Consider the following 16348-nt stretch of genomic DNA (forward strand, 5'->3'; position numbering starts at 1 on the left):
TGTGTCTGTATTTCTATATACACCATTTTTATACACAGAACACGCGTAAATACAGACTTTTATTTTACAAACGATTAATCGTTGCACATCCCTATACTTAACTAATGCTTCATAGCGTGACATTATAAAGTGTTACCAGTTACTGTATTGCTTGCTTACAACGGAAAACAGTTTGAAAATTAACATTTAACTATAAGTTTAATGAATAATAATTAAACAATAAACATTTATTAAATTTCTTATTAATTAATGTTCAGCTTTTGATTATTATTGTTTCCTCTACTAATTTTTGTTAATAGTTGAGTTAAATAAAACTGCCCAGCAGGATGAGAAACATTTAACCCAACCACTGGGTTAAAAACAACCCAACTACTGGGTTTGTCCATTTTCAACCCAACATTTTAGCATTTTTTAGAGCGTATCAGCCTATAGGTGATCCTTCAACTACTGTCTTGGACAAAACCACCATCCTACAGTAAACAGCCTACAGTTTAGAAAGAAAAATCAAACAATGAAACAGTAACCTTATAGTTACTAAGATATGATCTTGTGTGGCAACATAAAACACGCGCTTCGACACTCTGAAACAGCGCACTGCATCCTGTAAAATTGATAGATCGAGCGTTTTAAAGTTCGCAGTGTTGACTGTGTGAAGGTCTGGAGTGTGTTCAGAGCTCGTGGATTAAGAGGCAGATGATCTCACATATGTGTGTGTTTTCTGAAGTCACTCATTCTGACACACATTCACGCGCATCTCAAAGCGGATCGCAACATTTACCTTTGGACGAGTGTTTACAATCAAAGCATTGCATGTGTTTGTTTCTCGAGCATTCTCTTCAAACACTGAGCAAATGAGATTCATCCATCATGTCAGCTCAAGCTAAGCCAGCGGCCTGGCATTAACAGAGACTGAATGGAGAGGAAAATAATCGCCTTACCTTCTCCTGCACACCTCCTGCGCCTCTTTCTAGTGCACACTCAAACACTCACTCATACTAAATAAAACACCGTGCGCAAACTAAAGCAAGCAGAGATGCTCGTTTCTGGAGAAGTTTGTTGTGATCTTTGAGTTACATTCGCCACGTATCCTAGTGACTACGCTTACGGATTTAACCAATAGGAGTGGCGCATTAGATTCTGGGACATCCCTCTTTCACCTCGTTGGCCAATCACTATCGTGAAACGCGGTTGCTTTCCGCAGTGCTGAAGTTGTTGTTTGGTGGGCGTGTCAAAGAAACCTTCGACCTCCCGACTGACCTGATTATCATTTGTGATTATAGGCTTTTACATAGTTCACACACTCTTAAAAATAAAGGTTCTTTATTGGCAACGATGGTTAATTACATTAATGCATTTCAATGCACAAAAGCTACTTCATAGAGGAGAAAGATTCTTTAGATTATTAAAATGTTTACACTAAACTTACAAAAAACAAAAAAAACAAAAACAATAGGTTAAAAACAAAACAATTTCAGTTGTTTTCAACCCAAGGGCTGGTAGGACAGAACAAATTGGGTTGTTTATTTAACCCAGCATAATGGGTTGCTTCATGTTTACTATAATAATATCTTCTTTTTTTTTCATACATGAATGAATTTTTACAGATTACCTTAAATTCTCTAAACTACTCCACACAACCACTGGTTTGCATGATAATTCCTTTATTTTCAATCATATTTTATAGTATAGCATATTTTAATACACATTGCCTACAGTACATTTAAGTAAAAAGTTTAAGTAAAAACATTTAAACAGTGTAATCGACTGTTGTCCTGTTTCCCCTGTAACGGCGCTGGATCTCATGCCGGAGATGATCAGACTGTCGCCTGCATTTCACTTATAGCTGAAAAATGCTGTGACTGACTCCAGAACCTGTCCATAAATAATCAGTGTACAATTCTGAGAACATATTTTGACATCTTAAGTATTATTATTCCGCATCTTTTGAATACATTTTTATGCAAAGCATCAGGTGTTTCAATCACGTGAAAAGACTGATGTGACACTCATTTGGTGACTCACATCACGCCCCTGTATGTTGTTTTGCATAAAATTAAATGATATACAGAACAATGACAAATTTTTAGATAAAATAATCTGTACACAAACCTGTATTTTACCAAAGACATGCACTGCTCTCTCCTGAAGATGTCACGGCACACACAAAGACAAACAGGGTAGGTCCAATTGCAGGTATTTATTAGGGAAATCCAGAAACATAATCCAAAAACCAGTCAATAGTCCAAAATCCAGGGAGGCAGTCCAAACAAAATAATAACAGGAACAAAACATAAAGCAAACCAAAACAGAGACTCAGGAAACATGAATGAAGACACCATGACCAGAGCAGAAACAAACCAGGTATAAATAGTCAAACACTAATGATGAAACACAAAACAGCTGAGTGCAATGAGTGGGATATTGAGTCCAGGAGTGAGTATGGGTAATGTAGTCCAAGGGGTGAAAACAAGAGTCCGGAATGGAGTGCCCTCTAGTGGCTGACTAGGGCACTCTCACTAGTGATCATGACAGAAGAGGGCCAAAAAAGCCTGCAATAAATAACTAAATAACTCAACCCCTGAGTTGTTACGTCTGACCCAGGATCTGGGTTACACAAAAACGACCCAAACGCTGGGTTGTTTCGTCTGACACAGGATCTGGGTTACACAAAAACGACCCAAACGCTGGGTTGCTACGTCTGACCCAGGATCTGGGTTACACAAAAACGACCCAAACGCTGGGTTGTTACGTCTGACCCAGGATCTGAGTAACACAAAAACGACCCAAACGCTGGGTTGTTACGTCTGACCCAGGATCTGGGTAACACAAAAAGGACCCCAAACCAGGACTTGAGTAAAAATAACCCAATATTTTTTTAGAGTGAATTGTTCATTGAAAGGTTCTTTGGGAAGCCAAAAATGTCTTTGCTGCAAAAGCTTCCATCTGGAATTGGAACCATTATTTTTAAGAATGTACAAAATAAATTAATTCTCCAATATGTTCTTCTCTACATTTTTTAGAAGTTAATCACAGGAGATTTAAAAAAACCTCAGAAAATGAGTCAACAAGTGCACTTAATACATGGCTAAGTAAAGATGCATATCTTGTTGAAAAAGAGGAGCCTTCTGTTTCACATACTTGTTTGTAAAATGTTGCATCAAATTATGTAATAAATTATAACGCTCTTGAGAGTCTAGTGTTTCCCTCATGCATTTGCATTGTTTCACCACTGAGGGGCAGAGTTTCTATAAATTATGCCATTGCTACTTTATAGCTTCATATCTTGCTGTCATGCTTCTAAATGTTTTCTATGCTTTTATCCTTTCAGCATTACATTCGATAATTACTATAAGTAAACCACTGAAAAACACTTCTAAATGTAGGCTAACTAACTGATCTATTCGCCTTATAGATAATGTTTTAACTTCAGAAGGTACACAGAGAAATAAGGCATTTATTATTTTCTAATTATTATTATTTTTTAACGATGTGGGGGCACGTTAGCGGATAAAATGCATTCAGCGAGAGAAGCGATGAGGGTGGAGATTAAAGCAGCGGGACTGAGCGCCATCATTTATAATCTCGAGCATCTCATGTCAGTCAGATCACAGGACAGCAGCTCAATGTGACACATGCAAACTCACTGCCAGCTCTGAATGTTGGGAAGCACAGCTTTAGTACTGGAAAATAACCCTGTCATCGTGGGGAAAATGAAATAAACTCTTCTCAAGATGATGCGAGGATACAGACCGGTGAGTAGATGCATTTGTATCGATGTACAACTGTGCAAAATAACACTTTTAACAGTTTGGCTGTTCTGTGAATATCATGCATGCTTTTCCCACTACAGAATCATTTGAACTTGCTTTTTCCACAATATTTGAAAACGTTATGTTCTCAGTTGTAACATGTATGTTCACAAACATACATTTTAAAAAATTAAATCATCATTTTTTTTTTTTTTTTATTTAATAACTACTGCTAAACAGGCTACTATATTGTGCGTTAATAACAGTTTTATAATCTCTTACAGGATAATTTGTAATATCTCAATTTACATACAGGGATAAAGGTGTGATTGAAATAATACTTGCACAAATAACCCCTGCATTTGTTTTTAAATTATTATTAAGAATGATTTTAGATAATTTAATCCCGATTAGGACACAACAATATTTATTTATTTATTTTTTTTAAGAAATCGTTCTTTAACAAATGCACAATTTTTACAGTGTGATATTAAGAATAGATTATTCATTTTGGTGTTTTTTTTTCATACTTATGTCAATAAATGAAACAGATGAGATGTTTGTACAAAGATGGAAGCTGCAGCTGTTGCAAAAGCATGACTTAAAGGATTAGTTCAGTTCAAAATTAAAATTTCCTGATAATTTACTCTCCTCCATGTCATCCAAGATGTTTATGTCTTTCTTTCTTCAGTGGAAAAGAAATGAAGGTTTTTGAGGAAAACATTCCAGGATTGTTCTCCATATAGTGGACTTCACTGGGGTTCAACGGGTTGAAGGTCCAAATGTCAGTTTCAGTGCAGCTTCAAAGAGCTCTACATGATCCCAGACGAGGAATAAAAGTCTCATCTAGAGAAACCATCAACCATTTTCTAAAAAAAATAAAAATTATATACTTTTTAACCACAAATGCTCGTCTTGCACTGCTCTGTGATGCTCCACGCATGACGTAATCATGTTGGAAAGGTCACATTTGACGTGGGTGGAAGTTCTGAGCAAGTGTCTACAAAAGGAAACCTGCAAAGATTAAGTCAAACGGCCTTTACAAAAAAAGGAAAAACAGCTATGTTGGGCAATTTTGAAGTTGGAGAGTTTTTCCGCCCTAACGGATCAGTACTTCCACCTATGTCACGCGTGACCTTTCCAACATGATTATGTAATGCATGGAGCATCACGGAGCAGTGCAAGATGAGCATTTGTGGTTGAAAACTATGTAATTTAATTTTTTTTTAGAAAATGTCCGATGGTTTCTCTAGATGAGACTCTTATTCCTCGTCTGGGATCATGTAGAGCTCTTTGAAGCTGCACTGAAACTGACATTTGGACCTTCAACCCGTTGAACCCCAGTGAAGTCCACTATATGGGAAATGTTTTTCTCAAAAACCTTCATTTCTTTTCCACTGAAGAAAGAAAGACGTGCCATGGAGGTGAGTAAATTATCAGGAAATTTTAATTCTGAACTGAACTAATCCTTTAAAGATCCAAACATTGCAACTGCAATATGGCTTTTTTATTAAACGCGTGGATCGGAAGATTACAGTAGCTTTACCTCAGGAGACCCCAGCGTTTCAGACACAACATCTTTTTAATGATTGGTCGGCTGCATTCATATAATCCCATAACTTGTCGTCAGCCTACACTGATGCCTGTTTCTATGTCTGCAAACCTCTTTCTCTCTTTCTTCTCCTCAGACTCCAGTCTCTAACTCGACTCTGTCCTTCTGTGGCACGGATAACTCCTCGGCGTATAAGGTTGATAATGGCCTTCTGAATAACGGTTGCTTTTTGGACGCTCTAGGTGTTGTCCCTCATGTCTTTTTGCTGTTTAGCACCTTCCCCATCCTCTTCATCGGTGAGATGCTTTCTCATATTTCACAGTTTATGAACGTGGGCTGGTTTTCAAAGCACTTCTGCGTGGTCCTCCAAGATACAAATAAGAACATGTCATGTTGAGTGCATTGCACAGCTAATTCTGAAGAAACTGTGGTTGTGTTGCGTAGGCTGGGGCAGTCAGAGCTCGAAGGTCCACATTCACCACAGCACGTGGCTTCATTTCCCCGGCCATAACCTCCGCTGGCTGCTCACCACCGTCCTGCTCTTCGTGCTGGTTTGTGAGATCGCTGAGGGAATCGTGTCGGACGGGTGAGAACAACCACTCAATGATGGCCTCGCTTCACTGATTATCAGCTCACTTGTGTTTGTTTGTCAGTTGTGCAGTTATTTAGCCATGAACAATAAAATGGTTTTATATTATATGACTGTATATTTTATAACTTTCATAATTTGGTAACACTTTAGTTTAGGATCCAATTCTCACTATTAACTAGTGACTGTTTATTACACATTAATGCATTATTCTGCATGACCATATTCTACATCCCTTAATCAAAACCTAAACTTAACAACTACCTTACTAACTATTAGGAGTTTATTGAGGCAAATGTCATAGTTAATAGTGAGAATTGGACCCAAATCTAATATTCTAAATTTAATAAAATAATACACAGTATACTTAGACAAAAAAGTTACTATTTAAAATGAAGAATGAAGAAGAAATATTGTTTGTTTAACAGTAAATTTGACATTAACCAAATAAAATTCTACAAATCAAGTACATTTTTATATTCAAAGGAAATGCAACACAGAATCACAGAATATTTGCTGTTCAAAATAAGATTTTTTATTAATATATTATTTTTTTATTTTATTATAAATTTTATTAAGTATGCATTAAATTGATCTAAAGTAAAATAAATCCTGTTCTTTTGAACTTTCTATTCTCAAAAAAATCCTGAAAAATAAAATGTATGACAGTTTACACAAAATAACAAAACACTGATAATGTTTGAGCAGCAAATCATCATATCAGAATGATTTCTGAAGGATCATGTGACACTGAAGACTGGAGTAATGATGCTGAAAATTCAGCTTTGATCACAGGAATAAATTACACTTTACTATATATTCACATAGAAAACAGCTGATTTACATTATAAAAATATTTCATATTTTCTGTATTTTTGATAAAATAAATGTAGCACTGGTGAGCAGAACAGACCTTTTTTTTTTAAAAAACAAAACAAAACAAAAAAACATCAGCCTTTTAATACAGATAAAGCCTGGTGTTCAGCACAGAAAGAGTGAGTCTGCTGCAGTGTTTACTAACTCCATCAAACTCTTCTCCAGGTTTAATCAGTCCCGTCATCTTCACCTCTACATGCCAGCAGGGCTCGGGATACTGGCTGCCGTCACATCCATCGTCTATTACCACAACATAGAGACCTCCAACTTCCCCAAGCTGCTTATAGGTATAAACAGACCCGACAGCATGAGATTCAGATCAGTGCAGTTATCATTATCCCTGAGATAAACACTGAATGTTGTCAAAATAGTAGCAGCTCTTATTCTATATTAAAATATTCCTCTTCTTCTCCAGCACTGCTGATCTATTGGACTTTGGCCTTTATCACCAAAACCATCAAGTTTGTAAAGTATGACGATCACGGCATCGGCCTGAGGCAGCTGCGCTTCTGCATCACAGGACTGCTGGCGCTTCTGTACGGCCTGCTGCTGGGAGTCGAGGTCAACGTGATCCTGCGCAGGGTGAGTGTGTGTGGGGTCAGGGGATTATAGGGGCGCAGAGAGAGGATTAATGAAGACAGCGTCGTTTAATGGAACTGTTGTTTAAAATAACTGTCTTATTCCTTTTTTAAAAGCTGCCGTAGGCAATCACAGTGTGCTGATAGACAGCCATATCGCACGGCTACTCGTGTGATATTGCGTTCATACAACAGTTCGACGGCACGAGTGTGTAAATAAATAAGAACAACAACGGAGTGTCTTTAAAACCCTCTTTTATGCAGCACTACTTCCTTCCGCCACAGATTAAAATCTCAAATCGTTTGACCAAGCCTCCGTTACTAATTCTGAAACGTCACTTTAGAACTAATAATGAAGGATTGTTGAGTCCCTCCATTGAAACTCATTGTATTTTGTATTAGAGAGAGAAAGATCGCCTGAGCGAGCATTACCTGTGTCTGATATAACATTCGCTCTTCAGGTCGTTGTCCGTAATATTATGCATAACCTGATATTGCTGAGTTCAACATGTTCCTGGGTCAACATTTTCGACATTCAAATCAACCAATCAGATTTGAGGGACAAGTTTACAGATTATGTCAAGTTTAGGCTTAAAATCATGAATTGGTGCTTGTACATCGGTGTTATTCATCTATCATTTCCCTCTGATTTTTGGGATAACTTATGGGTAGGGTTAGGTTTAGGGGTAGGAATAGGGTTAAGGCTAAATTTTCAGACTAGAATGTTGTTCCAGGATCAACAAAAATATGTTGACCCAGGAACGCATCTAACTCAGCAATATCAGGACGTGCATAAATATTATATCCATTATAAAAGTCCGTTTGAATGTGTGATGAGGAAAGCAATCTTAGTATTTGTCCTTTTTACAGTTAAGGGAATTTTAAAACACCGTCCTTTGTTTACAAAAGTCCCTTTCAATTTAAAAGTCTCTTGTGACTGAATCATTCACTCGTAAGGTTTGTTGCCATCTAATGGTGTATTAATGTTACTTTCACTCAATCCATATTACGCACTAATGGACCTTTTCTCAATACCAAATCCAACATATTATTCATATAAAATAAGATTTATTGAACATTTTAAATGGCAATAGAAAATAAACTCAATTGTACATTTCAGTCAAATGTACAAAAGCAGTGCTCTACACGATTTAAATATAGCCTTAATATTAAATTATTAAATTTAGCATAGCCCAATTTGATTTGCTCAGCAACAATAGATTAATAAGACCAAAGATTGCCTGTTTTATGTATCCAAAATTGATTATATCTCATGTTTAACCACTATAAGAGCCAGCGATCCCCAAAGCACTGGCCGAGAGGAAGCTGTTCTCAGCTGGTACTCGAGCACTGAACGACCGCTGACGGACTGGAGCTCACATCTCCGAAAACATCTAAATAAATAGTATAAATAGGTGCTAGTTTACAGATTATGTCAAGTTTAGGCTTAAAATCATGAATTTGTGCTTCTACATCAGTGTTATTCATCTATCATTTCCTTCTGATTTTTGGGATAAATTATGAGTAGGGTTAGGTTTAGGGATCGGAATAGGGTTAAGGCTAAATTTTCAGACTAGAATGTTGTTCCAGGATCAAAAAAATATAGTCTTAATATTAAATTAATAAATTTAACATAGCCCAATTTGATTTTGCTCAGCAACAATAGATTAATAAGACCAAAGATTGCCTGTTTTATGTATCCAAAATTGATTATATCTCATGTTTAACCACTATAAGAGCCAGCGATCCCCAAAGCACTGGCCGAGAGGAAGCTGTTCTCAGCGGGTACTCGAGCACTGAACGACTGCTGACGGACTGGAGCTCACATCTCCGAAAACGTCTAAATAAATAGTAAAAATAGGTGCTATAATTAAATATGAGTCAGATTTTTCAGGTCTAAACAACTACATTCTCACCTAAAAAACAACATTTCATGGTAACAAGTGTAGGATTTTCTAAAAAAAATGGTGGATTTGCTCGGCCGCCATGACAGTCGCTTCAAGTGGATTGATACAAACGGTAAAAATGTAGCAGTGTCGTTATCACTGGAATATTGCATGGCTCTCAGCCAAATGGCACCTTATTGTAAAGTATTATCTAATATATTGAAAAATACTTGTAGCTTGTCTGAGAAAGTGCCTAGTAATCATTCGCCTCCACGTCAGACAACAAGTTTAGCCATGAGGACATTGTCGCTTTAGGTACGGCATGATCCCCTCTGTCTGTTGCATAATAGCACTGCTGCGGCTCCATGTGAGATTAAAATGCTGAGAAACTGTAGTTTACAGCTGAATCAAATGGCTCCGCAATGCACAATACACTTCTGTTGACGTCTGACAGCTGTTTGGTTCCCTGCACAAATCCCGCACTTTGACATAACTCATCTCTGGGAATAATCCCATCTCGTAACCGGCCTCACACTATTAGAATAAAGTTTTGGACATTTACTAGATGGGGGAAAAACCCCAGCAAGGCTGCATACATCCATGATTCAACATTAAGTGGAAAGCTTTCCAAAACAGGAGAAGTTGTTATAGCAGCAAAAGGCAGAATTGTAGTTCATGACTGTGTTCTCGGTTGGGTTTCAGCGCTACATGTGGTTTCCCTATCCCACGGAGGTGAAGCCTCCTGATGACCTTCAGGATCTGGGTGTTCGGTTCCAGCAGCCGTTCGTCAACCTGCTGTCTAAGAGCACGTACTGGTGGATGAACACCTTCATCACCTCTGCACACAAACGACCCATCGACCTGAAAACCATCGGCAAGCTGCCCATATCTATGAGAGCTCTTACCAACTACCAAAGGCTCCGCAAAGCCTTCGACGCACAGATGGTACATCCATTTCCTTCACTGCGTCAGATCTGTGTCACATTAGAAGAATTATGAAGTTCTAAAATTTAACTTTATTCTATAGACATTTATGATTTAGTAGGCACGAACGAACAAAATATGTATATTTATAAATATATAATTAAATTTTAAATATATAATTTTAAAAGATTATTAATCTAGGTTAAGGGTCATTAAAAAATATAATATTGTTCATTGTTAATAATGCATTATACAGCAGTGTTCAAAGGTTTGAGGTCGATAACATTTCTAAGTCTCACCAAGGTTGCATTTATTTGATCAAAATACTGTAAAAACAGTAATATTGTTAAATATTATTACAATTTAGAAGAAATTTTTCTCCGGAGCCCCGCACATGACGTGCCGAAAAAAAAAATACTAATCCGTTACCTCGATTTATTAAATTGAGCGCACGATTTACTAATTTGTTCTCTTGATTTGCTAAATTCTGCATACGATTCATTCATTTGTTCCCTTGATTTGCTACATCATGCACATGATTTACTAATTAGTTCACTCAATATGCAAAATCATACACACAATTTACTAATTTGTTCCTTTGGTTTGCTAAATTCTGTGTACAATTTACTAATTTGTTTCCTCAATTTGCTAAATTCTGTGCACGATTTACTAATTCGTTCCCTAGATTTGCTAAATGTTACGCACAATTTATTAATTTGTTCCCTTGATTTGCTAAATTCTGTGTATGATTTACTAATTTTTTCCCTCGATATGCAAAATCATACACACAATTTACTAATTCGTTCACTCGATTTGCTAAATTTTATGCACAATTTATTAATTCGTTCCCTTGATTTGCTAAATTCTGTGTACGATTTACTAATTTGTTTCCTCGATTTGCTAAATTCTGCGTATGATTTACTAATTCGTTCCCTCGATATGCAAAATCATACACACAATTTACTAATTCGTTCACTTGATTTGCTAAATTTTACGCACAATTTATTAATTCGTTCCCTTGATTTGCTAAATTCTGCATATGATTTACTAATTCGTTTCCTCGATTTGCAAAATCATACACACAATTTACTAATTTGTTCCTTTGGTTTGCTAAATTCTGTGTACAATTTACTAATTTGTTTCCTCAATTTGCTAAATTCTGTGCACGATTTACTAATTCGTTCCCTAGATTTGCTAAATGTTACGCACAATTTATTAATTTGTTCCCTTGATTTGCTAAATTCTGTGTATGATTTACTAATTTTTTCCCTCGATATGCAAAATCATACACACAATTTACTAATTCGTTCACTCGATTTGCTAAATTTTATGCACAATTTATTAATTCGTTCCCTTGATTTGCTAAATTCTGTGTACGATTTACTAATTTGTTTCCTCGATTTGCTAAATTCTGCGTATGATTTACTAATTCGTTCCCTCGATATGCAAAATCATACACACAATTTACTAATTCGTTCACTTGATTTGCTAAATTTTACGCACAATTTATTAATTCGTTCCCTTGATTTGCTAAATTCTGCATATGATTTACTAATTCGTTTCCTCGATTTGCAAAATCATACACACAATTTACTAATTTGTTCCTTTGGTTTGCTAAATTCTGTGTACAATTTACTAATTCGTTCCCTAGATTTGCTAAATGTTACGCACAATTTATTAATTTGTTCCCTTGATTTGCTAAATTCTGCGTATGATTTACTAATTTTTTCCCTCGATATGCAAAATCATACACACAATTTACTAATTCGTTCACTCGATTTGCTAAATTTTATGCACAATTTATTAATTCGTTCCCTTGATTTGCTAAATTCTGTGTACGATTTACTAATTTGTTTCCTCGATTTGCTAAATTCTGCGTATGATTTACTAATTCGTTCCCTCGATATGCAAAATCATACACACAATTTACTAATTCGTTCACTTGATTTGCTAAATTTTACGCACAATTTATTAATTCGTTCCCTTGATTTGCTAAATTCTGCATATGATTTACTAATTCGTTTCCTCGATTTGCAAAATCATACACACAATTTACTAATTCGTTCCCTAGATTTGCTAAATTTTACGCACAATTTATTAATTCGTTCCCTTAATCGTGTACGATTTATTCATTTGTTTCCTCAATTTGCTAAATTTTACGCAGTTTATTAATTTGTTCCCTCAATTTGCTAAATTCTGCGTATGACTTACTAATTAGTTCCCTCGATATGCAAAATCATACACACAATTTACTAATTAGTTCCCTTGATTTGCTAAATTCTGTGTACGATTTATTCATTTGTTTCCTCAATTTGCTAAATTTTACGCAGTTTATTAATTCGTTCCCTCAATTTGCTAAATTCTGCGTATGATTTACTAATTCGTTCCCTCGATATGCAAAATCATACACACAATTTACTAATTCATTCACTTGATTTGCTAAATTTTATGCACAATTTATTAATTTGTTCCCTTGATTTGCTAAATTCTGTGTATGATTTACTAATTCATTTCCTCGATTTGCAAAATTCTGTGTACAATTTATTCATTTGTTTCCTCAATTTGCTAAATTTTACGCAGTTTATTAATTTGTTCCCTCAATTTGCTAAATTCTGCGTATGACTTACTAATTAGTTCCCTCGATATGCAAAATCATACACACAATTTACTAATTCGTTCACTTGATTTGCTAAATTCTCTGTACGATTTATTCATTTGTTTCCTCAATTTGCTAAATTCTGCGCATGATTTACTAATTCGTTCCCTCAATATGCAAAATCATACACACAATTTACTAATTCATTCACTTGATTTGCTAAATTTTACGCACAATTTATTAATTCGTTCCCTTGATTTGCTAAATTCTGTGTATGATTTACTAATTCGTTTCCTCGATTTGCAAAATCATACACACGATTTACTAATTCGTTCACTTGATTTGCTAAATTCTGTGTACAATTTATTCATTTGTTTCCTCAATTTGCTAAATTTTACGCAGTTTATTAATTCGTTCCCTTGATTTGCTAAATTCTGTGTACGATTTATTCATTTGTTTCCTCAATTTGCTAAATTTTTCGCACAGTTCATTAATTCGATCCCTCAATTTGCTAAATTCTGCGTATGATTTACTAATTCGTTCCCTCGATATGCAAAATCATACACACAATTTACTAATTAGTTCCCTTGATTTGCTAAATTCTTTGTACGATTTATTCATTTGTTTCCTCAATTTGCTAAATTTTATGCAGTTTATTAATTCGTTCCCTTGATTTGCTAAATTCTGTGTACGATTTATTAATTTGTTTCCTCAATTTGCTAAATTTTACGCACAGTTTATTAATTCGTTCCCTCAATTTGCTAAATTCTGCGTACCATTTATTCATTTGTTTCCTCAATTTGCTAAATTTTACGCACAGTTTATTAATTCGTTCCCTCAATTTGCTAAATTCTGCGTATGATTTACTAATTCGTTCCCTCGATATGCAAAATCATACACACAATTTACTAATTAGTTCCCTAGATTTGCTAAGTTTTACACACAAGTTATTAATTCATTCCCTTGATTTGCTAAATTCTGTGTACGATTTATTCATTTGTTTCCTCAATTTGCTAAATTTCACGCAGTTTATTAATTCGTTCCCTTGATTTGCTAAATTCTGCGTATGATTTACTAATTTGTTCCCTCGATATGCAAAATCATACACACAATTTACTAATTCGTTCCCTTGATTTGCTAAATTCTGCGTACCATTTATTCATTTGTTTCCTCAATTTGCTAAATTTTACGCACAGTTTATTAATTCGTTCCCTTGATTTGCTAAATTCTGCGTATGATTTACTAATTCGTTCCCTCGATATGCAAAATCATACACATGATTTACTAATTCGTTCACTTGATTTGCTAAATTGTGCGCACAATTTAGCCTACTATTTTTCCTGCATGTCCTGTGGGGGGCTCCATAGTTTTCTATTTGAATAAATTTCAGAATATAATTTATTAGTGCAGCCACTGCACCAGTGAATATCTAGTATTTTCAATATGTCATGCTGCTTCATATTGAATAGAAAGTTCAGAAGTATTTATTTGAAATAGAAAACATGTGTAACATTGTCTTTACTGTCACTTTTAGTGCATCCTTGAATATTTGTTTATTTTAACTCCTTGCTAACACTTTTGAATGGTAGTGTACAGTATGTAAGAATTGTGTGATGCAACTCTATTTACTGTATGTAGATATTCATATCTGTCTTCCATCACCGTCATGAACGTCAGGTGAACCGTTCAGAAATCACTGGCCTCGTTTGACCTTTGAAAGTATAATGCATTGTGGAGCGTACAACAAAAATACAGAGTGAATATAGACAACATTTATGATATCACTCAAATTATAAGTGCAAATGGTTCATGAAAGGCCAGTGATGTATAATCCGGATTAAGAGCTGCATGTAAACAGACGTTACATAAATTTAAACAGTTATCTGCCAAATTCAGAGATCTGCAAACTTATTTTTTGGCAGATCCTTGCTGTTGTTTTTGTTGTTTTGTAGACATGCACTTTTATAACCAGACTGTGTATGTCCCTAATACAGCAGAATTACTTTTATCCCCTTTTGTCCTGGAAAACAGAAGTGACTTTAGAAACACTTCAGATTAAGCCCTTTATGAAAGACATGGTAGAGAATGTGTTTGGGTGTGGAATTTACATAATCTGTACATGAGTTACTAAATTACCAGTTTAGAGATGATTAAAATTAAATATAGTCAGCAAATCTCCTAATCTTCGTCTGTCATTCCAGCTGGTTTTGTCTCTCTGAGCTCAGAGGTTCTCTCTGTGTGTGCAGGAGGACGGCCCCGTCCCGCTGAAGGGCTCGAGGTGGATCTGGCGTTCCCTGCGTCAGGCGTTCGGCAGACCTCTGTTGCTGAGCATCACTTTCCGCTTCATGGCCGACCTGCTGGGCTTTGCCGGGCCGCTCTGCATCTCTGGGATTGTTCATCACATCAGCAGCGACAATCACAGCGCTCTGCCTCCGGTACCAATGCAAATAATACAGTATTTACAGTGGCACAAACAGGTGTTTAGACACTTAAACCACACTTAAATTGACGTCCAACTCATGTGTGATTTGAGAGCTACATGGACATGGAATAAAATTGACACTTTACAGGTTTCATTTGTTAACATTAGTTCAGTCATGATAACTCTCGGAGAGTTTGGCATGGGGATGGATATGACGATGTTAATGTATTTGGTTTTGGTGGAATAGATCTGCTGCGCTGCTGATGCTGTAGGTCAAGTACAGTGACTCGCCTCTGCCAATACATACATGCACTGCTGCACATTTAGCAGATCAAAACTTGGTAAAGATTTATACTGTTTGCAGTCAAAAATGAGCGCATTGGAAACTAAATTGAGCAAATTTCATCTAGTGCGTTTGGTACTGCGGCCAAAGAAAATCTTACTGAAAGCTAATTTTTTGAGATATCAAACTCTTGTTTAGATGTATGGCTTTGATTTTCTTCAGCAATCTGCCTAGTGTCATCTTTACAAAGAGACCAAACTTCGGTCTGTGCTCCAAAGCATTCAAGATTCATGACAGTTTAAGTTGGAAATGTCATTTTCAGGTCTATGCACAAGATTAACAGGTAATAAATGGATCATAACTATTCCATAAATATAATTTAGTACCATCAAATCCCCTAAAAATACAAAATATTAAACAACAAGGTAACACTTTACAATAAGGTTCATTAGTTAAACATTAGTTAATGTATTAACTAACCATATTTTTACTGTATTTACTAATATTCGCTAACGTTAGTTAATGAAAATACAGTTGTTCATTGTTTGTTCATGTTAGTTCACTGTGCATTAACTAATGTTAACACGATTTTAATAATGTATTAGTAAATGTTGAAATTAACATTAAAAAAAGATTAATAAATGCTGTATACGTGCAGTTCCTTATTAGTTCATGTTAACTAATGTTAACTACTGAACCTTATTATAAAGTGTTACCAATATCAAAACATTATCAAACTAAAATATAGTACATTCATTTAATTGAAATAAAAAAATAATTAAAAAAAATTCTGTCATTTTTTATAGCAACACGATCAGCTTAGAGTTTCATGACTGAACTGTATAACTGACTGCATTAGTTACCATGAATTAACAATCAACAGTTGTATTTTT

The 16348-nt window shown here is 35.4% G+C and overlaps 1 protein-coding gene across 1 annotated transcript in view; it reads left to right on the forward strand.

Annotated features, from left to right (window-relative positions):
* Nucleotides 1–3722: 3722 nt before the first annotated feature.
* abcc8b (ATP-binding cassette, sub-family C (CFTR/MRP), member 8b) overlaps nucleotides 3723–16348 on the forward strand; it is a gene marked incomplete at its 5' end in the record, with an annotated part of 38102 nt that continues 25476 nt past the window's right edge. The window contains 7 exons of the mRNA XM_067390736.1: nucleotides 3723–3752; nucleotides 5438–5597; nucleotides 5746–5887; nucleotides 6932–7053; nucleotides 7182–7348; nucleotides 9933–10175; nucleotides 14997–15185. Coding sequence (XP_067246837.1) covers nucleotides 3723–3752; nucleotides 5438–5597; nucleotides 5746–5887; nucleotides 6932–7053; nucleotides 7182–7348; nucleotides 9933–10175; nucleotides 14997–15185 — 1053 coding nt within the window. The remainder of the gene's footprint in view (nucleotides 3753–5437; nucleotides 5598–5745; nucleotides 5888–6931; nucleotides 7054–7181; nucleotides 7349–9932; nucleotides 10176–14996; nucleotides 15186–16348) is intronic.

This window comes from Chanodichthys erythropterus, chromosome 7 (assembly GCF_024489055.1).
Source record: "Chanodichthys erythropterus isolate Z2021 chromosome 7, ASM2448905v1, whole genome shotgun sequence".
NCBI lineage: Eukaryota > Metazoa > Chordata > Actinopteri > Cypriniformes > Xenocyprididae > Chanodichthys > Chanodichthys erythropterus.